This window comes from Nesoenas mayeri (assembly GCF_963082525.1).
Source record: "Nesoenas mayeri genome assembly, chromosome: 1".
Taxonomy (NCBI): domain Eukaryota; kingdom Metazoa; phylum Chordata; class Aves; order Columbiformes; family Columbidae; genus Nesoenas; species Nesoenas mayeri.
The window spans coordinates 58,881,028-58,908,044 of record NC_137541.1 but is presented as its reverse complement, the minus strand read 5'-3'; the positions used below and the strand labels follow the sequence as shown (position 1 = coordinate 58,908,044).

Genomic DNA, 27,017 nt, shown 5'->3' with positions numbered 1-27,017 from the left:
GTGAGCAACAAGGAGCCACGTTGCTTTTCATGCTAAAAACTGTTAAAAAGCCCAGTTTGTAGCCTAATTGCTCTGTTCCCTCCTCTGCTGCTCCCCCCTGCCTGCTCCTGCAGCTGCCGGCACTGGAGGGCCCGTGAGGAGGCCGGCAGGGCTGGGTTATCGCTCCAAGGGTTCAGGGGGAACCCTGAAAGGTATTAAAGTCCCCTCCGAGGAGCCGGGGCACTGGGAATGGGCGGTGTAGGCCGGGCTCCGTGGGCCCGGAACGTTGGGGCGCGGCGGCGGCGCGGCGGGAGGACGCGTTTGGCTGGTGCACCACCGGTCCTTCGGCCTCAGCCTCCGCTGCGGCTTCGCTGCCGGGCTGGTGATGGAGGCGCTGGCCACGGAGCTGGGGGCCCTGACCCCGGAGCAGGCGGCGGCTCCGGTGAATACGGTGGAGGTCAGCGGCGGGCTGGGGCGGGAGGCAGCGGGGAGCGACCGGCCCATTCGCTGGGGAAGGGCCGACACGCGTCGGGCCCGCCCGGAGGGGGCCGGGGGTGGGCTGGGGTGGAAGGAGACCCCCGTGCGCATGCGCGGTGTGCACCACCTGCCTGCGCAGGTGGGCGCCGGGGGGGGCATCTAGAGCGTGTGGGGGGGGAAAGGGCTGGGAGAAGGGAGAGGGGGGAGAGAAAAGGGAAAGGGAAAAAAACAGGGAGAAGGGAAGGGAATAAGGAAGAGAAGAGGGAAAAAGCGAAGGGGAGGGAGAAGAGGGGAGGGAAAAAGGGAAGGGAAGGGGAAAAAGGAAAGGAAAAGAGAAGGGAAGGGGGAAAAAGGAAAGGAAAAGCGAAGGGAAGGGGGAAAAGGAAAGGAAAAAAAGAAGGGAAGGGGGAAAAAGGAAAGGAAAAGCGAAGGGAAGGGGGAAAAGGAAAGGAAAAGCGAAGGGAAGGGGGAAAAAGGAAAGGAAAAGCGAAGGGAAGGGGGAAAAAGGAAAGGAAGGAAAAAAGAAAAGGAAAAGGGAGGAGGGAAAAAAAGAAGGGAAAAGGGAAGGGAAAAGTGAAGAGAAGGGGAAAGGGAAAAAAGGAAGAGAAAATGAAAGGAAAAGGGAAGAAAGGGAAAAGGGAAAGGGCAAAAAGGGAAAAGGAAAGGCAAAAGAAAAAGGGAAGGGGAAAAGGAAGGGAAGGGAAAAGAGCAGGGGGAAAGGCAACAGGAAGGGGAAGGGGAAAATAAAAGGGAAGAGGGAAGGGAGAAGGGACTGAAAAAGGAAGGAAGAGAGGGGGGAAGGTCAGGACTGAGGCTGGGGTCTGTACCCTGTGCTGCCCGCGGGTTGTCCCTCAGCTCAGTGGAGGTCTGTGTGCCTCTATTTTTTCCATCCCTCACCGTATACACATGAGCAGAGGTTTCTGCCCCTAGCAGCAGTTCCTTTAAAGTTTGTGAATTGCCTCACATGGGGAGAGGGAGGAGGTGGAGGCCATGTTTCGGGTCTCTTTGGCTGGACTGGGCTTTCTTTATAGAAAGAGCATGTCAGAAAGGGAGGCCAGGAGCCTCGTGCTGTGTTTTGCTGTGAATTCCTCTACGTGTTCCTGCACCATGAGGGACAGTGTGACACCACAACTGCAGCTTTACTGTGTACTTCTAAATGCCAAACTAGAATTATGAGGTTCTGATGCTTTTTGAATATCATAGTACGCTCCCTTCTGGAGCTACATGATGCAACCTCATTCTGTGCTGGCCAGTCCTCCGCCTGCATCTCTCTTCCCAAATCTGGGGTGGACTCCTCATGCCATGGGGGTAGAAGGTGTGGCTGATGTAAGGTGATGTTCTCTGTGATCACCAAAGAACAGAAACAGGGAAAAGTTTGTAGGAACCTTGATATAATTACACTTGTCACTACTTTGTTTAGATAGTTTTGCTAAATCTTTGTAGGAGTTAGTGTACTGGTAGGTTTTACAGAGACTTGTGTCTGCTAGTGCTGCTCCCAGGGCTGAGATTCTTGCATGTATTTTGTGAAGTTAAAGTTGTAGCAAGTCTTCCCTTGCTAGGAATATAATTTACAGTGTTAACAGGACAGGAAAATAAAAAGTTCTTAAATGAAGACATGGTAGTAAGGAATTTTCTAAGAAATACATATATTCTCACATAAGTTGCTTTTAGAAAGACAGTGTCCTGTTGTGTCCTGAGGATATGTTGCATAGCACATATGGCTTACTAATATGATCCCTGTCATCTACCTGTTTGTTTTTGCTAATCTAAATTGTCTTTGGGCAGTTCGTTTTCTAAGTGGATCTGATTTTAAATAATGGTACTGTTTAAAAATAATAATAATAAAAACAAACAAAAAACCTCAAGTATCTTACATGTTTGGTCACTCTTTGGAAATCTATTTCAAAATGGTTTTTGTTTTCAGGAAAAATGGAGACTTCTTCCAGCATTTCTAAAGGTCAGTGTTATGCACTCGTTTCATGGCATGAGTACTCTGTCTCCTTTCTAACTTTACATTCACCTGTTCTAGCTTTTGCTGTTTCCCAGAATACCTGTCCTCACCTTCTATGTGGATTTTGCAATTTTCTTTTTTTTTTTCAGTTTTGTGCAATTATGGATAAACTTGTTACATAGATTTGTTTCTTGATTAATTTACAGATTAATTTGTGGAGGTATCCTTTTAGAGGTTTCCGTTGTTTTATGGTCATTCTCAATGAACAGTGTGTGGGTATACAGATATAGATATAATGGTTCCAGATTATGTTTCTGTTTTACTGGCACTTGGAGACCCTATTTGTTATATAAGACTGTGGTGTTAGGTTTGTAGTTTTCTGTCATATGAAGCATATGACCACCGATGTGGATTCTGCAAGGGCTTGAATATATATATGTCTTCTCTCATGAATGTGAGAGGTTGACTGAACTCAGAGGTGACTAGTGTCTTAATTTCAGTGCTACTCATACAATCTGGTATTAGTTGAAGGGACAGTTCTATGTAAAATGCCATTGGGTGTAATAACAAGACTAACAAACAGTTGGAAGTGAGGAATGAGAAAGGCAGTAATGAAAATTGTATCATGAAGGTGGCAGGTAGTGTGGTATGTGCGGAGGTACCTTCAGGGAATTGCAGCCACCTCCATGCCCATCATCAGCCTTCAGAAGTGTTGCCCTCTTCAGCAAGGTTCTTTCCAGCCTCACTTTGTGAATTGCTTTCCTTCCAGGTTTCAATACCTGCACTTCTCTTTTTGTTGCACCCTTGAGTGTTTCATCCTGGCAGGAAAACAAAGTTTAGAAGTCATCTGTGGATTATGCATGTTTTCACTATGGTTCGGGGCTGTTAAGATGCTTCATGGCCCTAATGATTCCTGTTTCTGTATCTCTCCTGGCAACCACATGAACTTCCATCTCAAGCTTGAGCTAATCTGAACATTGTCTGAATGCTTGAGACTGTGAAAAAGGGAGGGCTGATTATTGTGAGGTGCAGTTTACTGTGTGCTTTATGCCAAATATATCCATCCCACATTATTTCCAGCCAGTGAGCCCTTGACTCTAGGACTGCTGGTGGTGGTCTCGCATTTCTGTTGCACGTTGGTTTATTTGTGCCTGCAGTGATACAATTATACAGAGCTGATGATGTGCATTACAGTTTCTGTAGTGGAGTTTTCTTTCAAGAAAGCTTTTGGTATGACCTCATAAAAATGGAAAGGACCCCCAGCCTGATTTCGAGACACTAATACATTCATAATATTTTCTTGCCTATATCATATGATGTGCAATGTTTTTCTAAGTTAGGAAAACTTATCTAAATAATGTTTCTCTGGAGTCATTCCTCCTTTGTCTTAACCCATGGAGGCTTCACTGAGCAGCTGGTTTTGTCATTCCAAGCATCCTATTTCTTTCGAATAATTTAATCGTAAACCGTTGCCTATCACACGAACTATGTAAATGCGTCTGTTTTCTGCATGAAGTTTTAAGTCTTGTGTCAGTTTTTGAGGAATGTTTCAAAGCTAAAGTCCTCTGTGAGCATATAAGCATGTGTCTCAATATCAGCCAGCACTCCTTCCTTTTCAGGGCTGAGTTTTGTACTGTGTTTAGGATAGATATCCCATTTATTTCTGCAAACACCAATTTATTAACAAAATGAATGTTTCTCTTACTATTCCTTTAGACCAAACTATTTTTTGTTGTTGTTTTTGTTTGTTTGGTTGTGGTTTTTTGTTTTGTTTTGTGGTTTTGTTGTTAATTTTGTTTTGGGTTTTGTTTGGTTTTTTTTTGTGTGTGTGTGGTTTTTTTTGTTGGTTTGTTTGTTTTTGGTTTTTTTGTTGGTTTGTTTGCTTAATCCTTGATCATTTTACTTAGTATAACCCTCCCTTCTTTTGATTGCTCTAAACACCTTAAACTTAAATAATTGAAATGTACTGTATTAACTCATTATCTGGGGGAATGGCGTTCTGTTCATTCTCTGTGATATTACCCCAGGATTTGTTCTCTGCCTTCCTGCCTACAAATGAAACTCACATTTCTTGAGTGTCCTGCCCTCCTGTGTCTGTTTTCTTGCTTGTTGATGTCACTGTTTGTCAAGGTTTAATTGCAAAGCGACAATAAACCATGGCAGATGCTCTCTGTTAATGCCCCCTCCTCCCCGTCCTTAGATAGGAAAAACCACCCTCTCAGCATAGAAAAAAGTCCTTGCTAAGGAAAGGTGATAAGAAGGAAAAAGGGAGAAAGACTTCAAGTTGGAAAGATTTTTAAATGCTTTACTAATGCTGCTAATAAATAGAGAAAATAATTTAAAAAAATACAAAACCCAATCCTGAATATCCCAGGTAGCGGCGTGTAACCCCTCCAGCGGTGGCGGAGCTGGCGTGGCTGCAGCAGCTGCAGGGCAGGCACCTGGACCTGCTGGGCAGGACTTCACAGCAAACCAGAAACTGTATTCAGGGATGCAGGATCTCAGGCCTTGGATTGCAGGCAGACAGGCAGGGTCCTCTTCAGATGCCAGCCATGGTCAAAGAGAGAGAGACCCTCGTGATCTTCCTCTTTTATAGGGTGTATGACACATATGGGACGGAATACTCAGTTGGTCAGTTTTAGTCACCTGTTCTGTCCACCCCTCCTTGCAAACACGCCCTTCTCACAATGGAACATATGAAATTTTATCAGAATTCTTTGCTGTCCTAGCAATAAATCTAAACATGAGCTTCTTCAGCATTCCACTGGTCATCTTATCAGTCTGCAGTGCAGTTTCTGAAAAATTTGCAGTTGCTTAGAAGGTACTTAGAAGAACTTAGCTGAAAAAAATTCAATGAAAGAGAACTGGTCTTGTTCTTAACAAAATCAGGACACTGTTTCACACCCCATTCTGTTCTGTCTCCCCTGTCTCATTGGCTCCCCCTCTCGTTCTTCTTCATGCCAGCTGCTCTTGTTAGGGTGCAGACAACTTCTTTCTCAAACAGCATGTCTGGTTAATTACACTATAAATTATTAAATTGTTTCAAAATAATGACACGCTGATAAAATATTTTGACTTGCAATGGCTCTTGTTTGTTTATATGAATTTCAAAGTCTATTGGGTATTTCTTTGTACAGTTACTGAATTACTTTTCTGACTCAAAGAACAATGACCGCCCTGGTGTAAACCTGGAAACTTACAGTGTACAAGCAGACCGGTCATCCAGTCAGTTCTCAGTTTTGTCAACTGAAAGAATTTAGCACAGTTCCAAAAGCACTTAAAAATGCCTGTATCTTAATTTCTGCCTTGTATGGTTCATATTATTGAAGCTAATTTTACTTGCTGCCTGCATATATTTTCCAGGTGAAAGGACTTGTGAAGCAGCATATAGACTCGTTCAACTATTTCATCAATGTAGAGGTATGCCTTCTTGGTGGGAAGTGAGTGGCTCTTAGTACTCAGAGCAGGCACAGGATTCTCTTTTATGTTATTTTTTATGTTACTCTCTTTTATGTTATTTCCCCTCTAGATAAAGAAAATCATGAAGGCGAATGAAAAAGTGACAAGTGATGCTGACCCAATGTGGTACTTGAAGTAAGCATGAAATGATTTCCGTATCAGTAGTAGCATGCGTACTACCACATGCATTTGTTGGTGGCTAGAAAATGTTTACAGGCATATCTGTAGGTATAAATCAAGAGAGTATTTTCCATGACTTGTTGGAGCATTGAAAGACAGGAAGATTAAAAGAAAAATCATGTGAAGCAGACTTAATAGCCAGCTGTTAACAATACCTTATGCCGCCATTTCTCTGTAATTTTAGTAATCTCAGATGACAGATGGGAGTTTTAAGAAGAAAGGCAACTTGGGGTTTATTGCATGTGCAGTTTAGATTTTAACTGACTATAACACAGCTCAAATACAATTAATTACTTTGGGAAGAATCATTGCTCATTATTAATCAACCTGCATTCATCAAAGTAACTTCATTTTCCAGTATATGTAGAATTCTCCTTCCTTCAGGTCACCTGAAAAATATTTGGCTCATTGCTCATTTTTGAACCATTTGTATTACAGGTACCTTAATATCTATGTGGGTACTCCAGATGTGGAAGAAAGCTTCAATGTGACACGACCTGTATCACCTCATGAGGTATTAATGTTTCCTCCTGTTTTGTTTTGTTTGTTTGATCTTGGCAATGTCTTGGATAGTAGCTGCATATGATTTTGAGTACATGCATGCTACATCTGATGATACAATGCATTCCACCAACACTGTAGAAAGAAGCTTCAGGAATTTAAATATCATGTAATAAATGTAAATTTTTTCTTTTCTTTTTTCTTTCATACACAAATAGCTGGATTCATTGTTTCATGGTAACTGCATTTTAGTGAGTTTCCATAAAAGTAGTGAAAAGTGCTTCTTTTGCTTAATCTAGTGGCTCTCCTTATGACACAGCTGAAGTCCTCACATTACAATGTAGTGTTCTTTGACGTTTTTATTAACTTCTTTTTAATGTTAGCCTAGCTACTGCTTGCACCATAGGTCACTTCATCTCCCAGTTTTCCTTGGGAATGCATCACTCATTTCTTGCTTGTAGTTTTTAAGTCTGAGTCAAGGAGCAAACATGAAGACTTTGAGCAGAAACAGATGGAAGCTGATAAAATTACAAGAAACTCCTTATGGGGACCATATTTATCTTCTTTACACTGCTGTAAGCATGTAGGTTAACAAATGGATTGTGTTCTTCTGGAATAAAGACGCATGTTCAAGAACAAATGCTGCTGTGACAAATCAGTCTGTTGCTTTTGGCAGGGTATAAAGTAGATTCTGTACATATGAGAAAGCAATAAACTAAGATAAAGTTTGGACCTTTCAGGATTGATTCCAGGTATTTAAAGCCATTCTGTTCCCTTCAGAGATTGCTCAGGAACAAAGTATTTCTCTGGTGCTGCTGTGCTGAGATCTATAGCACTGCAGCAGAGGTACTGGCAACTTCTTTTTGGCCTCACAATGGGAACTGGGCTTGGAACTCGCACTTATTTACCTACATACAGCCTATTGTCAATCTAATAAATCAGTTCACATATCTGACACTTTTTTCCTTGCTATGTATACCTGATGCTTGAAGTTGGATTCTTGTTTTTGTTTTTCATTTAATATATGTGGCACGCTCTGTCATAAAAAACATTCTGTGCTTTGGAGGAATTCTGTAAGAAAGGCCATCTAGTGGCTGCCTTCTGTGCACAACTGTGTTTCTGTCTCCAGTGTCCTGACTCCAATCTCATTTAACTTGATGGAATGATTTTTAAGTAAGGTGCAATTAGATGTAATACAGGATAGCTAATGGATCTCACAAATGTGTAGCTAACATTAAATCAGTAGGTCCAAATGTGTACAAAATGCAGATTTTCTATATGTGAATGAAATTGCATGCAAAATGTTGTTTGTGGCTAACAACTTGTATCCAAGAATCCGGGTATTAAAAATGCTTGCTTATTTTTTAAAAAGTGACTGTACAAGCAGAACAGGTCAAAATAAATGCTTTGTAGAGTGTATTGAATTTGACTTTAGTATAAATGCATCTCAGATTTATCCTCATAGATGCTTAATACTAGTACATATGTTGGGTTTTTTTTCAGTGTGTTATACACACATGAAGGCCACAGTTTTTTCTTAAATAGGATGCTGATTAGGTCAAACCAGGAGTGCAATTTACAGAAATTAAAAACAAGCAAACAAAAAGATTGGCTACTTAGGAGTGTGTCATTACATTTCTCTGTTAAAGGCTTATAAAATTCCTTCCCAAAGACACACAAAATGACAGATTTTCATAAGGGTGTATTTTACCTATTTCAAGGAAATTTGAGAGTTTTTATATCCTTGGTTTAATTGAAGATCAAATCATGCCTGTCTTTGATCTCTAAGTATCTAGCATAAGGAGATGTTACGTAAACGAAGGTGATACAGAAATACAAATGCTGGAATATTGCAGTGTGTAATTTGAGTTTTATATCTGTGTCTTGTGTGGACAAAGCATGCACAAAGAATCCCAAAGCCTTTTTTCCCTAAATAATAATAATGAAGCTGTCTAACTCTCCTACTTACATAGTCCTTATGGGAGTTTCATCAGCTATTCATACAGATGAATTTCAAGTCATTAGAAAATGGAAATATTCTCAGTTGCTTTTAAAGTCCGTGAAGTTGCCAGGAGCACAATGAGACCTAGTTTTCTACAAGCCACAGCCTGAAAACTGCTGGTGCGCATCAGTATTTTATTGCTAGAGAAGTGGTTTACTTCTTGATATGGAGAGAAAGAGCTTACACTTTGCAAAGATTTTTCTATACAGTTGCATCTTCAATGCACAGCACAATCCTCATTGCCTTTTATTAATGCATGATCAATACACTGAAAGACTATAGAACTGTAAATATACAAGTCTGAATACTGATAAATGTATAATCCTGGAGCTCAAAGTTATAGATAGAATGCTCAGTGAGATCATGAATGACCTGCTGTGAGTTGCTCTGTTGTATTCAGCAAATGCAATAAACCTTGTCTCGCATGAAGATACACAATACCTTAGGGGCAAGCAAGAGTCAGAGAATGAGTTTGAGAAGAGCAGACTAGAAAGATCGGATTATAAATGATTGAGCCTCAAGCTACATAATGTCCTACATATGTATGTCATGCTTCTCTTGCTGTCCCAGGAATTTGCAAGCGAATTCTGGAAATCCTTACAGCAAGTGATACTGTAGTGAGCCTTCTGTAAGTAATTTTTAGAAATGGTACCGTATAGTGAGATTCATTCTGTTAGTAAGATAGCATAGTGCCCCTCTTACTCTCATGTCTTTCACTTCTATCAAACTTCATACCACAACACAACTCCTCAGCTGTTGAGAGTCTTCATATAGAAATGTCCCTCAGCTGAGCACTGCTCTCAGAGCTTACAGCATGGTATGGTCTTTGTGTCAGCTCTGCTGATTAGGCCTGTTTGTTTAATTAAATGTTTAGAAGTTATGCTCCGCAGTGCTGTCCTCTGAAATCACAGATTCCCTGGCTGCTTTTGAAACATCACAGTAATTTTATTTGGACTTTTTCTGTTTGGATTTAAACAGGAAACTGTCAAACATAGTCCAGATACCATGAAAAGCTTGATTTCTTTGTGAGCACCTACAGGAGACAGGACAAACACGGGATGTTTTACGAGAGACCATCTAACCATATGACTGTTCTCCTTTTAGTGCCGCCTGAGAGACATGACTTATTCTGCCCCAATTACAGTGGACATTGAATATACACGAGGAAGCCAGAGGATCATACGCAATGCGTTACCCATTGGCAGGTAAGATACCATATGTCAAGCTTCTGGTATTTTCATTTGTTGCTGTGTTGGGAAGAGGTTTTGCTGCAAAATATGTATAGGCTAACCTTGCTTCCTTCTTAAAAGAAAGTGTGAGCAGGTAAGTCTTGGTGAACAGCTGTACAGAATGTGATCGCTAGGTTCTGCTATAAGGTTTTGTTTCGCAAAAGCTTCTGGAGATCTGTCTACTTCCAAAGAAGGATGGATGCTTTCTGTGTTTATATTGATATAAAACCAATGAGAGAAATATATGAAAGAATACTAGAGCTGCAAGTTGCATTATTGCAAAATGAAAATAATCATGTTTACTTTGTAGCTGAATTGCTCAGTCTTTCATACATAATATGTAGAGATATGTCTGTGGAAGGTGGATGCTAAAACCAGTAAAGCCAGCATTAGTTCTTCTATACGAGGTTGACCTTTCCTTTAAAAATCGGTTGTTTTAGAGCCAAGGCTGAGCTTTGTGGAGAAGTGTTGAGGATTTTTTCACTGATTCTGTTTTTCTAAAGACTGTCAAATGACTTGAGGTTATTAGTATTATGAAGGACATCTAATTTCTTAAAGAAAAAAAAATATTGTGCCTTAAGGAGAAAAACAATCTCTTAACCATACCAAAAAAGCAAAATACCTGGCAGTTGTAGCATTTATTGAAACCAAAAAAAGACAAGGTTTCTTAAACACCAACCCTGCTGGCTTTAAAGGTCAGTGCCTTACAGAGATTGTTTACTGTGTGACTGTGCATCCTACCAAAAGCAGGAATACTGGCAGGAAAGAGAAGATAGATAGCTAAGGAGCTACACTTCTTGTAGTGAAATGTTAAGGTTTCATATAAAAAAAAATACAATTTAGCTCTGTCAATAGAACAGGATACACAGCGATGTGTTTACAAAACCAAGGTTCTGTAGCTGTAGTAACATTGTTCTAAGTCATTCCTTAAGAAAGCAATTTTTGGACTGTTTTTCCCACCACTTTGTGTTGCTTCACACACTGTTTGCTGCAGGCTTCTGTGCAAAGACACCAGAGAAATTGAAGCTACTGCCGGAGCAACTTTGTGCTTTGGTTATATTTTAGAGGCATTATCTATCTGCAGTCAGAAGGTGTGATGGCAGTGTGGGAAATCAGATGGGATCTAGAGTTTTCTAATTGAAAATGGTAAGAGTGGATCTGCGAGGGCATGCTCTTCAGTGCAGGCTGTACAGGTTTTGGGGACCAGGAGTGTTGCACTTGTAATCATTGTCCTTGGTGACTGTGACTGTCATGAGTGCCTATAGGAGCTGCATAAAAATTAAATAGGAAGCCTGCAGATTCTGCCAGTAGATGTCTAATTTCAAGACTCCCTTTTCAAGGAAATAAGGTGGGGTTAAAGGAAAAACCTGTTGTTCATAGCTTGCATGTGTTGTAGTTACCTCAAATGCATTTTCTTCAGTTTGTTCAGCATGTTTTATGTTCTGAATTTGACTATTCATATTTTTCTATATGAATCTAAAGTAAAAATGTAACTGGTTTTCTTGCAGAATGCCTATAATGCTGCGTAGCTCCAATTGTGTTCTTACTGGGAAGACTCCAGCAGAATTTGCCAAACTTAACGAATGTCCTTTAGATCCAGGTACATTTGCACTCGTGTTTTTTCGCCATCTGTGCTTTTAGTTTTAAATCTTTTTCAGCAAAGAAGTATCCCATTGGTATGTTTCCTGGCACTGGGAAGTTGTGGTAGGAACTTCTCAAGTGAAACTAAACTTCTCAAGTTTGTAACTAAAAGAAATGGGCAGGCTTTTGAAAATAGTAAAAAGTGGTTGACAGCATGGAATGTTTGTATTTGCAGACAGAGTTTTCAGCCATAAAAACAATACACCAGAATTTTGAAAAAGTCGAAGTCTATATAGTATTGTACAGTGATGTGTTGTATGGGAACAGAGATGGAGTTTGTTCATGAAAATGAAGTGGATCAGGGGAGACTGGGATATAATGGTGACTTCCAGAGTGGGAACTCTCATTTGCTGCCTTTTGTAAAGTGAGAATAAAGTGTTACATGATAATATTTGAGATGTAGAGAGGAAGGGTGTTAACAAGCTACTTACTTGTTCTCTATCTGTTGTTTTTGAAGCATGCAGTGGACGTGTGCTGTGCTTGCTTGCAATGGCAAGGTACAGTGACTTGGCGTGCTGTGCTGGAGAACCATTGATCAATAACTACAATTTAAAAGAGGAACCTAACATAGCGCATGTGCATATTCCTTATATTGTCTTAGATACAACAAGGGCATTTAAATACAGTTTTTAAAGTAATACAGAAAAAAATTTCTCCCTGGAGTGCCAGAAAGAGCAAGCTGATAATTACAGAAGACATATTCTCGTTATTTGATACCAAGCATCTGAAATGGCTAGTTCTTTTTTGATGTCCTTATGACATACTCTTCTGACAGGCAATATTTTTACCTACTTTGTAGAACTAACAATTCTATAACATCTTTTAATAAGTATGGTTACCTTACAGGTTTGGGTTTTTTTTTTTTTACAGCTTTACAGTTTTCGGTCTGCCTGTGAGTTCTTTCTGTCTGAGTACTTCCAAAATAAAATCTTAGACCCCAAATACTGTGTGTGAGCTTAGAAATATCTGTTTAGTCTAGTGGAACATTTTCATAGCTGTTATAGGTTCCACAAAGACTTTGTTCTTTACTCTTTTAAGGAAGAATTCACTCTCCTGTTTTGTCCTTTGGGTACTTACTGTTTACTGTCTAATTTATATTCAAAGGCATATTGAAGGCAGCAAGTAAGGTTCAAGGGTACTGACATGGAAAAATCTTTCTCTTTTTTTTTTTTTGTTGATTAGGTGGCTATTTCATTGTTAAAGGTGTAGAGAAAGTCATTCTTATTCAAGAGCAGTTATCCAAAAACAGAATCATTGTGGAAGCTGATAGAAAAGGCACAGTTGGCGCTTCTGTTACCAGGTATGGTAAATGCCTGCAATTACATAAGGGAGGTAAACCCAAAGCTTTCAAAGTTCATTGTTGTAGTTGAAGTAGCTGTGTAGTTTTCTTCCTAGTATAGTTTAACTGGAAAAAGCTGTAGACATTTGGTGACCCTCTCCTGCTACTGTCATTCTGTACACGAAAACATCAATCCCAAAATCAATAAGTACAGTATTCCTGCAAAAACCAGTGCAAGTTCCTCATATGCTTCAGGATCCATTCTAGACTAGGAAAAGTAAGTTCTAATTTGTAGCATGACAAAGTGCGCTTCCTAATTGATGGTGTTTGGTCTCATTTTGCAGCAAGTAACATGAAGCTACTGCAGTGGAAATTGAATGTAACCTTTTGTCTGACTCTCTGAATCAAATTGGTGTAAAAGCTTTTAAAGGCAATTGAGAAGGAAACAAAACCCAAATATTTTGTGCTACACAAATTATTGAAAATGGCAACGTAGTCTAAATTTGGCCTTTCCCTTTCTTCCTCAGCTGAGTTTTTTTATATTTTGTTTGCCTTTTGGTTTTGTTTTTAAGCTGCATGCTAGTACAATATGGTGCTTGCAACTGTTAGGTGTGAGGGCTGTTTTTTCTTCTCCAGAGGCCTCTCATGCATCTCTCCTAGCTACTTTCTTGTTCCACAGTAAATCTAGGTGAGGTTAAACATACAACATAAAGTACTCTTATCTCATTGCTATTGTTGCCACGGTACTTGTGCACAGTTTGACCTGCTGGTTACATCTAAGTCGATGATAAGTGCATACAAAGATCATTTTGAAAAGTACAGACCTCTGCTTGCTTAAGTTACGTGTTGAACTTTCCCAACGCAAGTGATAATACCCTATTACCTTGGAGTTATGGGATAATATCTGTCTGTTTTAATGTAATTTTCAAAAGAGGAGAAAGTGGGATTAGTTCAGCTGAAAGATTGATCAAGCTTGATAAATTTTTCACAGAAGATTCTAGGAGTGTCAGTGCAAACTTTCTGTTGGACGTAATACATGTATGTTTTAAACTTCAGTTCCACTCATGAGAAGAAGAGCAGAACAAATATGGTTGTGAAACAAGGAAGATTTTACCTGAGGCACAACACTCTGTCAGAAGACATTCCCATTGCTATCATATTTAAGGTAACACAACTGTTGGTTTGGAAAAACAAAACAAAACTGTGTTCTACCTCAAGAATTAAGATGGGCAGCAGTTTTCAAAAGTTAGTATGTACAGAAGGACTTGGCAAGGCTTAGAAAATGCAAGCTTTTGTCCCCCTGGGAAGTTATCTTTATTGTTCAACAAAAAGGAGGAAAAAAGCCGCATTTTTCTGCAAGGAGAGCATTGCTGTGCCAAGACAAATGCTGCAACTCCCTTACTTCTTTGTAAGGTCCCTCTGCACTGCTGCCTCTGCTCCTGTTGCTGCAGAAGGTCAGAAGGATTTTCATTTCTTTTGTTTTGAGCTATTTTGTAAACTTGTGTTATGGGTCTTCATTTCTAGTTTGAGTCCCCCCCTGCCCCCACCTCTACTGTGTGGACTGCTGAGTAGCTCAGCACCCTTTGTTTCAGATCTGAGGACATGACATAGCCATGGGCTCAAATATACATGACTTCCAGTCACAACCATAAACAAAACTGATAACGTTTGGGGAAGTCTTGCAATTCTTAGACCTGTTTCTGAATCCTTTAAGCTTACTAGAGTGTCTTGCATTTCTTGGCAGTTTACTTCCTTTCCTTGTGAAGGAACTCTGCCTCAGTCAGAATGATGCAGAACCCCTGCCTGATGCAGGAACACTCACCAGTATCGTCAGTGCAGTGAATGCATGGACAGGCACCAGAGCTTTGAAGCCATCGTTGCTGGCACTGACACGGGGCTGTGAAAGGCATCCACTCCTGATTCCAGGCAAGAATTGAGGAGTATTTGCCCTGCCAGCTGAGCTGATGACAGCGTCTCTCATTTAGAATCACAGAATGGTTTGAGTTGGAAGGGACCTTCAAAGATCATCTAGTCCAACACCCCTGCCACAAGCAGGGACATCTTCAGCTAGATCAGGCTGCTCAGAGCCCCATCCAGCTTGGTCTTGAATGTCCACAGGGATGGAGCATCTACCACCTCTCTGGGCAACCTGGGCCAGTGTTTCACCACTCTCTTTGTAAAATTTTCTTCCTCATGTCTAGGCTGAATCTCCCCTCCTTTAGTTTAAAACCGTCATCCCTTGTCCTATTGCAACAGGCCCTTCTAAAAAGGCTGTCCCCATCTCTCTTACAGGCTCCTTTAATGTACTGAAAGGCTGCAATAAGGTGTCCCCAGAGCCTTCTTTTCTCCAGGCTGAACAACCCCAACTCTCTCAGCCTGTCCTCACAGCAGAGCTGTTCCAGCCCTCTGATCATTTCTGTGGCCTCCTCTGGCCCCTCTCCAACAGGTCCATGTCTTTCCTGTGCTGAGGCCTCCAGAGCTGGACACAGGACTCCAGGGGGGTCTCACCAGAGCGGAGCAGAGGGGCAGAATCACCTCCCTCGACCTGCTGGCCACGCTGCTTTTGATGCAGCCCAAGATACAATTGGCCTTCTGGACTGTGGGTTCACACTGCTAGCTTGTGTCATTTCCTGTAAAACTGCCAGAACTACTTTATTTCATGCTCTGCTTCTCTCATTTTAATTCGCTCAAGGGTGCACACAACTGAAGGTGAAACCATGACCATTCCATAGCTGCTCAACGGGGCTGGAAGCAGGCTGGCAGCCCATCTGTGTGTGATACCAAGCACAGGGGCTACGGCCACTAAAGGTGGTGGCAGCCAGTAAAGGTGGTGGGTGGACATGTGCTGTCTGGCTGCTGGAGAAGACAGCAGGGCATGGCCAAGCCTTAGACCAGGACCTGTCCTCCCCACAGCTAGTGACTTTGTGTCCTGTAGGCTGCTGGTGGGTTTGCAGCCTGGTGTGGTACATGTGCAGAAGAGTGGGCAGCATTTTTGGAGGCACTGTTCAGAAGGAAGGTGCTTAGGGCACAAAAATGCCTCTGACTGGTTCTAGCAACCAACAGAAGTAAATCCTCTAGCTCCCTTTTTGTCTTAGCTGTGATGGTTTACAGCAAAGGAGGTTTGGGTAGGGGTTAACCGCGCAATGAAATGAGTTGCCAGGAGAGGGTAGCACTTGCTCACAGCATCCCAAGAGTTTCTGCCAGCAGTGCTGGTGGGTTGGCATTGGCAACTACAGACTTATCTGTATTGCTACAGCTCTTTTGCTGATTGAGAGTTGTAAGAACCTGCTTTCTTGTAGGAAGTGCTTTGGACTTGGTACTAGAAAGTAGTTTAATAATTGGATTTGGACTTGAGAAACAAATGTCTGCTATCTCTGGTTAAGCTAATACCTTCAAGTAGTTGGAGAAGATCATATGGTCTTAGTGACCAGTGTCAGAGGAGGTTAAGAAATGACTTGTGGGCAGAAATGCACATAAAAGTGTCAGAACTAAGTTCACAAATTTTCTGTTGCAGGAAAGTGTTAATGTGGCTCTTAATCCATTTGCTCAAGTACCAAACAGCTGGATTCCACTTTCACTTACAGACTTTTATTACATTTTGTCACCCCCTGCTGGCGTCGATAAATATGTGCTCATAGAAGAGTAACTGCTCTAGGTTGTTAAGTCTGAGGACGTGGTCGTTGGGTTTTTTAAGCAGCATTGTACTGACTATTTGATCATCTTCTGACAATCCTTGCTCTAATTATCCCCCTTCCTATATGTATCTTTTATAGTCTAAATAATGTTGCATAATTTTTCATTTATTTATTAAATAAGAGGTTACAGTTGTTAGAAGCTCTTGGCAGTAGTACTTGTCAAAGATTTATATTGATTTAATCCAGTAGGGAATTAGCTGCACCCATTTTACCTATTATGTATGTTACTTTCTTGGCTGGCACTTAACTGTACTTATGAGTGGTCGTTTTCCTTACATTTCCTTTAATGATGTGGACTTGAGGCATCATCTGTCCACTTTTGATGAGTCTCTGGCTGGAAACTAAAAATCAGCTTTGTTGTATTTAAGTACTAAAAGTGATGTTACAAACACTGTAGCCCTGGAAACTGGAAAATCCCAAACTTAAGGATCCCTGTGTGGCCTCAGCTCTCTTACATGGTAGTATCATATATAAGAGATTTGTTGAAAAAGCAAAGAGAATAATTCCTTTCTGCTGAGACCCAAGCCTCAGGCATGGAGCACGGATCTTCCTCGTTGCTAGTAAGTATTCTGCTTCTTGTGATGGAGAGATGTACATCTGCAAGGGGCAAAGTTAAGCTGTGTAGAAATCTGTTGCTCTGCATTTCATCCCAGACCAACAACATCCAGGCTGCAACCACATTCCACAGAGCTTTATGTTTTAACTAAGAAAATGTCTAGTAATTAGTAGAGGGCTGTTATCCAGTGCATGGGCCAGCTAGGGGACAGTTTTGTCAGAGAATCAGTGGGATAAAGTTGAGCAATTTTGGATTATCTTTCTAATCCCAAAGCATTAAACGGCCCAGTATTCCTGCAAATGAATTAAGGTGTTGATCAGGCACAGAAAATCAGCGTAGCTTTACAGAAAAAGAAGCAAGTATTGAAGATCTATGATATAATGTGGGTTTAAAGCTACCGAAGCTGTAAAGTGGAGATGTACTAATATCCCTTAGACATTTTCATGTAAAGTAAGGCCTGTAAAGTAGACAGCATTATAAATTCCACCTGCTGACAGAGCTGAGGCGTAACATTCATAAAGAACTCCCTTTAAATAGAATCTAACATTACTTTCATGTTTCATGCATGAGTCATGGACACATTTTAGCTACATGCTAGGGCCACGTCTGAACATACAGTGTTCCCCATCTTTTCTTTCACGGAGAGAGAAGGTACCCAGGTACATGGGGTTGTGGGGATGGGGGGGAAGAGTAGTGTGGATCTGAAGGTCCCTTGATCTGGGTAGCTGCGGGGACTGGACTGTGTAGTATCACCCTAAAGGGGGCATCTGCCTTGCAGTTCATCCTTATCCATAGTCTTTTCTAAACTGCAAGCCCAAATGACCTGTTCTGCAGTTTTCACTTTTCTGCCATCCAGACCTGTAAGCGTCTTTGCAGTTGGCATATTTAGAGATTTAACAGCTAGTTTTGCTTAACACATAAAATTGTGGCTTTGTGAAGTTTAACACATTGACCACAGCCTACAAAAGTCATGTCCCTGGCACTATTCTAGGACAGAACTGAAGTGTCTGCTCTTCAGATGTGGGGAGTTAGTGCTTTCTTGCTGCGCTAGCTTAAACACTTCTTTCCTGACCTTTCTTCTTAAAAGTGACAGAGACATTTGTGCAGCCCCTGTATAGGTAAATGCAGTTTTTAGATTGAATTAATGCGATAAATTGGACGGGTTTGCTCCCAAGGTATGTGCTTGTTGAGCTTTTTAAAGAGCTGTTAACTGCTTTGTAATGGGAAACAGACACAACTAATTTGCTTCCAGCTTACTGTGTAACACTGCTTCATTAGTTAATACACACATGCAACCAGAATGATATTTAGGATGTCCTGAGTTGACTTGCAACCCCAAGAGACCTTTGTTTTAGTTGTGTGTCAGTGGTGCACGGATCATAGGGCGGTGTGAATGGTGCTTAGTAGTTTTTTGAATATGTCATGATACAAGCTATGCGTGCTTTGTCTAGGGGAGATTGGACAGTTCTAGGTAGCAATGAGCATGAGAGAAGGTGTAGAATATTTGTGTGTTTCTGTCTTGAAAAACATCAGGGTTAAAAGTGAGGTGATGCTGCTGCTTTTGCAGGGAGTTAGAGCTGTTCTGAGGTAAGGGCTATTTTTCTTTTAGGTATGTGATGTTGATTCAGTAGACTTGAATGAGTCCTGGGAGCTGAAGTAAATGAAGGTTGCATGCTGCACCAAAACTGGTTGAGGAAAGAACAGAATTACAAGTAACCTAGGGGAACTTAAAAGTTGAATTTTACAACCTGGATCACGAGATGAAGTATCTTTAGTTTACACGGGAGCTATAAGGAGCTCCTCAAGGACCTGGGGCAAAAGATTGGAACAGCAGGTCAAGTTTCATTTTTACAAACTAATATTAGTCGTGGAGCTGTTAAGATGTGACTCTAGAGGAACAGCTGAATGGTGGTCTTACTGGACCTGCAGAATTACAGGTTCCCATGGCTGCAAGTTTCATAGCTCGTATCTTTTGAATTATGAAAGGTCCAGACCAATTCTCTCTGTGTTGTCAACCTTGAACTTCCCTGACATCTTTTTAATCCAGTCATCTGCCTGTCTCCATTCTGTAATTTAACCTCATGGACTGCAGAGCTGCATGCTAGGGAAGTGCCATGGAAACGCCTAGACATCATCATTAAGACACAAGCCGGGGGAGGAAGAGCTGGGCTCACACTCTCTCATGTGTATATTCTTTCATACATACCTGTGTGTGCTTGTGTGGCAGCAGGAACCTCTCCAGGCTTAGGCAGCAGTTGACTCCAGTTGGACCACTTTCTTCCACTTGAACGCAGGATGATCTGGATATTCTGAACGTTTGATTTGACTGGTGTGTCTTGTATCTATTGACTTCCAGCCTTCCAACCGTGCTCTTCAACAGCCCTCTCCTTCCTCATCCTTTCACCGCTACTGTTAAGTTACAGCTTTGCAATGTCTGCTTCCCCGCCACCCACCCGTAGAATGATCCCTTTGTGACATTGCCTCCCAATCAATAAAAAAGCCAAGACTTTGTTAGTTCCCTTTCCCTCAGCTTTGTCCTGGGTTTACGAGCACTTTAAGTGTAGGACCCCTTCCAACTTCATGTGCCCTCAGTGTTTCTGTAACACAAGCAACAACCCAGGAATATTTTGTTACTGTCCTAGTGATGTTACAGACTAATTCTGGAGTACTTTTTTTTTTTTCTTTTCCTGTAGAAGTGCAGCATCAGGGTCAAATTTACTAAAAAAAAGTGCTAGAATTACAAATCTATCACATACCAGCATGGACCAGTTGCTTGCCCTGTTAGTGTTGCGTGTAGTTGGATCTGTGTGTGCAGCTCTGCCCATGATTCTTGAGAGTACGGAGGAGAATAAATGGGCTGACTTTTAGGCTATTGTATCAGCACATCTTTTTCAGTCATCTCCTGAAGTTTTTAGTCATTTCTCATAAAATAATTTCTCCCAGTTTGCGCTTATCTAACAATATAACATATATTATTTGGTGGCAGATCCCAGTGTCTCCCACACACAAATTGAGAATTCTCAAGTGAGTTTGCTGCTACAAACTTCAACTACAAAATCTACATGGGCATAATGATATTTCTTCATGTTGTTGTTGTTGTCAGACTTTCAAAGAGAGAATTCATCAAGTTAGAAGAAATCATCAACTCTCTTTAATTATTGTGCCTTTCTGTTTTTTAATGGATGAAAGAGCATAGTAGAACTGCAGGTTGACTTTTCATTTTCTGCTTGATTTGCTTACCTTGTACATGACTCATGATCTGGTTGCTATCCTAAAGTTAGCCTGGTGGACAGAAATAGGGTGATACCTTATTAGCTTGCATTTGATATGGTTTAGATAAATGTATTCCTGGTATATGTGCCTAGAATGGCACAAAGATTCCCTTAATAAAATTTTGTTCTTCTGTAGGCTAAGTGCAATAATTGTATGAGTCCAGTTGTGGTTCCTAAGATGGTTTGCTCATCAGCTATTAAGTCCTAAACACATGGAAAATGACTGTTGTGAAGCTTTCGTGCCTGTGTAGACTTTCTTATGAGTCTGGCTTTTAGGTCATGAGGGATTTTAGCTTCTCTGCTGAGGTTTTTTGACTACTGTATGACCTTATTTAAGTGGGTGAGGAAGTGTAATATCTGAAAAACAGGTATCTGAACTAGAGCAATATCACATGAGCAAATTCTGGTTCTGAAAAAATCCTTGAGATCAAAGAGGTGACTACTTCGTGGGAGCCAACTATGATGAAACACTCTTATCTGGTGAAGGAACTGTGTCTTGATTTGGCACTCAAGTCCGTCCAAAATGGTGGAATTGTGACCCGTGCTTTGCACTAAAACAGAAATACTCTCACACTGTCATGGGTTTGTGCTACTTTTGCACTGCTTTTAATTTCAAATAAACTGCAAGGTGAAGAGGCAGTGTTAGGTTAAAGGAACTTCAGCCCTCCACTTCCTTGTTGAAAAATAAAGAAAAATGAAACAAAAAAGGAAAAGTGTGTGTGTGGGAAAGCTGGATACGTCACAATTAGACCAGGTTTTGCAAGGGGTTAACGTTAGCTAGGTGTTAAGCAAAATGATACCCAAAGAAGGAAATAGTAAGGGAAGGTATTTGTGCATTTTTGGGGAAAATGTAGTTTTTTGGTACACTGCCAGTTTTTAATGAGAACCAGAATAACTAAGGTCCACACAGGCCATTATTTACAACGGTCTTTGTGGCAGGCAGTTTGAAGGATAATATGAACGCAAACGTAACTTCCACACAAAGTTCTGAGAAACATAACTCAGCCAGAAGAGGTTTAGTGAGATTATTCTGTGTTTTTTTGATATGGCAGAGCTCCAGGCAAATGTGTGAAGAGGGGAGCTTTAGCACCATCTGGAATCCACAAAGGCCTTCGCTGCTGGCTGCCACCTTGAAACACTTACTGATAGAGAGATTTTTCTAAACCTGTTAAGCGCTTTCTTAGTTTATTAAGGTTTTTCCGCAGTATAAAGTCTAACAAGTTGTCCAAGGATCAGTGAAATAACAGAATCGCTTTCTAGTGGAATTGTGTAGTGAAGTCATCTTCTAAAAGCAGAGTGCTGCAAAGGAGGTAGATAGTAAGTGTTTCTCTAATAGGTCATGCTGCATCACAGTCAACTGGGTTTGCAAAAATCACTTGTGGTAAGAGACCATGTGTAATATTTTAAGAAATTTCACCTTTATTTATTGTAGATTCTGACTTGCTTTTCATTGCTACATGTTGTTATTACCTTGCATTTCTTTTTTCCTTACGAAAACGCATAAAATCTAACTCCTGTCAGTGAAGAAAAAGATGCTCTCCAATGAATGTATGTGTGTGTTCCTGCTGCTTATCAAGATTTCCATTTAGCATTCTTCCATAGCTGGAATATGTGCTGCCAGTGCCAGATGGCACAGTTTCTTAGAGAAGAACTAACTCTTGCTTAGTAGTAACGCAGACAAACAATACCAAATTAGCATAAGCAAATGTCAGTGAGTTAACATAAAGCCTGTGCTATTTCTGTCTTTTCTTCTTTTCCTAGGCCATGGGTGTTGAGAGTGACCAAGAGATTGTGCAGATGATTGGCACAGAGGAACACGTGATGGCTGCATTTGCTCCTAGTCTGGAAGAATGCCAAAAAGCTCAGATTTTTACACAGATGCAGGTGTGTCTTTTCATATGGCCAGGGACCCTTAAAATTTCTAAAGACCCCGGGTACTGACCCCTTCGCTGTGTCAGCAATCGTCATACACGTTATTTAGAGATTTGTTTTTTGGGAGTTATTGTAAACCTAAGTCAATAAATGCTTTGTTTTCAGAAGCACAGGGTTGTGTCTTAATGGATGTGACAAGTAGTGATGTCATTAAGATTGAGGTTTTTTGTTGAGGACAATTCCCATATTTAAAAAGGAATCGCATGCCCCATTTTGCAGAAGCCCTTTTAAGGTGGACACAACCATTTCATCATGAGTAGATGTTCTCTTCCAGTTCTTATCTCTTGTATAAATCCCACAATATTAGCCACTGTCTGTCCTGCTAAAGAGTCACCAGAACTCTTTTCAGCTCATGTGTACCTTTTTAATTAGCCAGAACACAGGACATTTTGCTGGCAGCATTTCCATCATGTACATACTAATCTGCTGGAAGAAGCTTTTGAAAATTAGTCTTATTTCTGCTATTTCATTGTAAACTGTATCAAATCTTTCCATGTGTGATGCTGAGTGTTGTAAAGTGAACCTCTTTCAAGTTTGCATCTTAGTGTTAAAGGTAGCATGAAGGCTTTCCTAATTCAGAGTCAGAAGACTAAAATGGTGATGCTGGAGGAACACAGAGAAATGTGAAACATCCAGAGAAGCAGGAAAACAGAAATACAGAACTTACTCTGTGCAAGAAGTATCAAATGAAATTAAAAGAAAGAGAGCTATTTGGGGAAGAAGGCAACAGGCAGGATGGTGTGTCATTTGGTGGAGGGGATAATTCTTTGCCACAGGGGTCATGGCTTCATTTCCAGGCAGGAACTTTCTGTGTAGACCCAGATAGTGTCTTTGACTCATCTGACCCTGATCTGCAGATTTATTCAATTTCTTAGGCAACTGGTGAGATAGTAAGAATCCATTAATCATTGCAAGGTACTTGTGGAGACAGATGTAGATGTCAGACAGTAGCGTGTGTGCCTATTAAAACAGTGAGTGTCACCTCATGGTTTAATATGTGAATGAAACTTATCAAGTACACAGAAGAGCTGAAACTGAAAAGTCAAATTAAATACACTAGATACCTTTGGAATTTATAATATATAGTCTTCTTCCTATCTCTCTGCAATCCCATTTCTTTTAATATTGTAGTAATCATGCCATTTCACCACTTCCTATTCCAAATGTTATCAACATATGATAAACAACATGTTGTATATTGTATTATAATCAACATATGATAAACAACATGTTGTATATTGAATTATAATCAATTGTGTCAATGTTCAAGATTTTTTTTTTATTAGCATCACTTACATGTTTGTTATTTTGCACTTCACTTGGAGTTTGAATCATCTGTGGCTAGTGGGATTGCACTGACTGAGAAATACATACAGATCTCCCTGTGTGTGTATATTTGTATAGGTTACAATTCTGAAACTAACTCAGGTTAATCTTCCCCCTTGACAGGCACTGAAGTACATTGGAAACAAAGTACGAAGGCAAAGGATGTGGGGAGGCCCAAAGAAAACAAAGATGGAAGAAGCACGAGAGCTGCTAGCATCAACTATTCTGACCCACGTTCTTGTATGTAATGTTGTTGGTTTTTAAGCTAGAGTAAATTTGTATGGTTATTTATGGTGTGAGCGTTGTTGGCAGGGAAAAATGAATTTGATTGCTTTGTACTGAGATAGATCATCCTCAAAGTCGAAGATTTAGATTGAATCAAAAGTAGTCTGTATATTATGAAGTGCTGTACCATTGAACTACTTACCATACTATGCATTTTTTCTGTAGCCAGGCAGTATCAGCTGTTAGTTCAGGACATTATTCTCATGATTTATGCCTTTATTTTGATTTGTTTTCATTTGCTATGTGTTTCAGTGTCTCTAATGTATATTACTTCTAGCGTTTTTTAAGAAGGTAAAGTACACAAATCCCTTTTATAACTCCTCCGTCAGGTCAGGTACCCATTTATTTAAATGGATGTGTTTGTCTGAATAAGAACTAAGAAACTGATCCTGAAGCATCAGTATGTGTGGTGGTTTTTTTTTGGTTTACAGGTTAAAGAATTCAATTTTCGTGCCAAGTGCATATACACAGCAGTGATGGTGCGCAGAGTAATTTTGGCTCAAGGAGAAAATAAAGTAGATGACAGAGACTACTATGGAAATAAGCGTTTGGAGCTGGCAGGGCAGGTGAGTTTTTTCTTCAGAGCGAAGTGCTCTTTTCAGGTTTTGTTACTGTCTGCTTTTAAAAGATGCAGAATAAGGAGCATCCCTGTCTTCTCGATGGAAGTGTTTTTCTTCTCATTTTATTTTGTTGGCTTTTCTCTGTTGACTCATAGATACGCTTCCCTAATTGAGGCTAATAAATTATATCCTCACGTCGCTATTGCCTCTTTATACCGGATAAAAGGACAGAGCAGTGTAGATCCAGCATCAGCTCTAGTTCCATCATAACACTGTTAGTGCTAAGAAGACAGCAGTAAGATCCATCTTCCATTGTCCCCGTCTAAGCAGCTGGGTCAGGGATTAAACTGGGGCCAAGTAGGTGCTTGCGTGTCAGGTCCAGGCTGTCCCACTGTGGAGAGCCAGACTTGTGTAGCAGCTCATAGAACAGCCACTCATGCCTCTTGTAATTTGGAGAAGCCCATAAGATTGCTTATTTGTTGTCAGCTGCCTTTTTAGCTTCTAGAGTAGCATGAATTAACAAAATAAGTGGTTTAAAGTTAACTTGAGCAACTAATGAAAGTGGAGTGCACGGACTCCTGCTTGCAGGATTTTGGCACTGGAGGTAGAAGCCATAACAAAGGGCTGTGAAGGAGGGAATGGTTTGAAGTGTCTGATTGGCACTGTTCTTCTGGCAGTTCACAGCTCTTGGCCAAACTACCTTCTCCTAATGCAGTGGGAATTTGCCTGTCAGGTGAAGGAACAGCTTAGTTATTGTGGCATGGATTTTTTTTCCTCACCGTGTGTAGTTATTTGACTAACCATTATAGATTAGGACTGAACTTCATTGCTGTGCTCTGTATTAACTCAAGCTGGAATTTTTGGCAGTCAGTATCATCTCTGGTTATTGATCGTGCATCAGAAATTCAGAGAAGTATACAAAATGCACCAGGTTGGAGAAACTGTGTCTCTGCTCCCCACATCGTTTGTATTGAGATTTCTATTGCATCATAAGTAACAATATCATCACAAGTAACAATATTGTTCCTATCCAGTGGGAATTTTCCTCCTATTGTACTTTTTAAGAGTGTGCTTGCATATTTTCTCATACTCCTATTCTCCTTCCCACCCTGCCCTGTCTTCCATTAACACAGGTGAACATGCACACAGAGTGCACAATCATTTCAGAATAAAAATATATGCTTTGCTTCCTAGTTTTCTGAAAAAAAAACCAAACTAAGGTAACACTCTTGATGACATTCTAAGCACAAATACAAAGGGGGGAAAAAAACCAAACGTCTTAACCTGTTAGGAAAAAAGTCCTTTATTCAAATTAATGTGTTGACTGTTCGTCAAACTTCTGTGCTGATGCAGAAAGTATTTTTAAAGTGTAAGAAGCAGTAAGAAGGCATCAGTGAAATACTATAGTGGGGCAAATATTTTAAGCTGTAATGGATTTATTTGGTTTCTGCTGTAACGTTGCTGTAGTTCAGTATGACTGTAATCAGGGAAACTAGTTGTTGCTTTGTTGTCCTATTTCTCTTATGTAAGTGTATTGAAGGAGTAGTTTGTTTTTCCTAATATTTTTAGAGACAGAAAATAAAGCAGGTAAAAAGTTTCCTACAAGCTGTAAGAAAAAAGCCTCTGCTCACACAGATGTTTGTTGATGACAACCAAAGTAATTTTAAATTTACTGGGAAGAAGTTTTAAATGTAGAAGATCATAATAACAAAGCCAATGCATATTGTTTTCTGCATCAAGGAGAACTATGTAGGGGATGTTTTAACACTCAATTAAGAGTAGTCCTGGCTCCCTTGTGATATTTTAAAAAGCTGATTTCAAGCTAAACACTTGAATTCTTCTCCGCCACGTTGTGAGATATTAATTTGATTGGAACACAGACTAAAAAGTGAGAGAGGTTTTTTTGCCAGTTTCTAAATGTTTGTGTTTAGTTTGTGTGGATGAAATGGCTGGTGGGTTTTGGTGGTGTGTTTTTTTATTTTATTTTTTTATTTTTAGTGCCAGCGTGTTCCTGGAATAAAAATCCTGTTCATTTACAATTTGAATAAAGAAAAAAAAAAAAGATTCCCATGTGAGGAGAAAAACATAGCAGTCTAAACAATGTAAAGACATAAAAGGCATTGTGTTTATAAAAATGTGTGAAAACAATAGCTGCTAATTTCACACCCCATGGGACAAGAGAGTACGAAATGTGCTTTAGCTTTAGATAACAGGGTTGTATCCGCCGGCCAAGCTGGTTTACAGAGCTTTCCCTTAGTCTCTCTGCCACTAGAGGCTGGGTAGGCCAGGTGCCAGCTGAGGTGTTAGCAAAACCTACCGGTTTCAGGCTTAATCTTTTCACCTACCTTTTCTCTTTCCTTAATGTGTTCATTATTTGCTAAGCATTACTCTGTTCTTTGTCCTCAATTTTTGTATTTTTTTTTTTTGTTTCTAATGCAGCTTGCTTTGTATGGGTGAGATATGGAACAGCACCAAAATCCGGCACCCTGGAAAGCAAGGGATTTCTACCCTGTGACAAAAGAATACCGCCTTGACTTCAGAGATTGCCTAATCCCAGCTGTTCTGATAATATAATTAAGGCTGCCTAATGTCTTTAATTTTGCAACCAGTTTGTGTGAAAGGGAGAATTTGGCACTCTAAAGGCTTAAACGCTAAATAGCAATCTCAAGGCGCCTAATTAGAATTCTCTGACA

General features: G+C 40.4%; 1 protein-coding gene across 4 annotated transcripts in view; it reads left to right on the top strand.

Moving 5' to 3' along the window:
- Positions 1 to 314: 314 nt before the first annotated feature.
- The window catches only part of POLR3B (RNA polymerase III subunit B), a gene marked incomplete at its 5' end in the record, with an annotated part of 81,934 nt that continues 55,231 nt past the window's right edge, over positions 315 to 27,017 (top strand). For 2 of the 4 annotated variants that reach the window (XM_080352588.1, XM_080352591.1), the window contains 11 exons: positions 2,260 to 2,413; positions 5,771 to 5,827; positions 5,937 to 6,001; positions 6,485 to 6,560; positions 9,654 to 9,754; positions 11,287 to 11,378; positions 12,602 to 12,719; positions 13,755 to 13,863; positions 21,983 to 22,105; positions 23,603 to 23,719; positions 24,196 to 24,330. In XM_080352588.1, the coding sequence (XP_080208714.1) occupies positions 2,273 to 2,413; positions 5,771 to 5,827; positions 5,937 to 6,001; positions 6,485 to 6,560; positions 9,654 to 9,754; positions 11,287 to 11,378; positions 12,602 to 12,719; positions 13,755 to 13,863; positions 21,983 to 22,105; positions 23,603 to 23,719; positions 24,196 to 24,330 (1,134 nt within the window). Of the gene's footprint in view, positions 437 to 2,259; positions 2,414 to 5,770; positions 5,828 to 5,936; positions 6,002 to 6,484; positions 6,561 to 9,653; positions 9,755 to 11,286; positions 11,379 to 12,601; positions 12,720 to 13,754; positions 13,864 to 21,982; positions 22,106 to 23,602; positions 23,720 to 24,195; positions 24,331 to 27,017 lie in introns of those variants that run through there. The other 2 variants (XM_080352589.1, XM_080352590.1) reach the window with 2 other exon arrangements.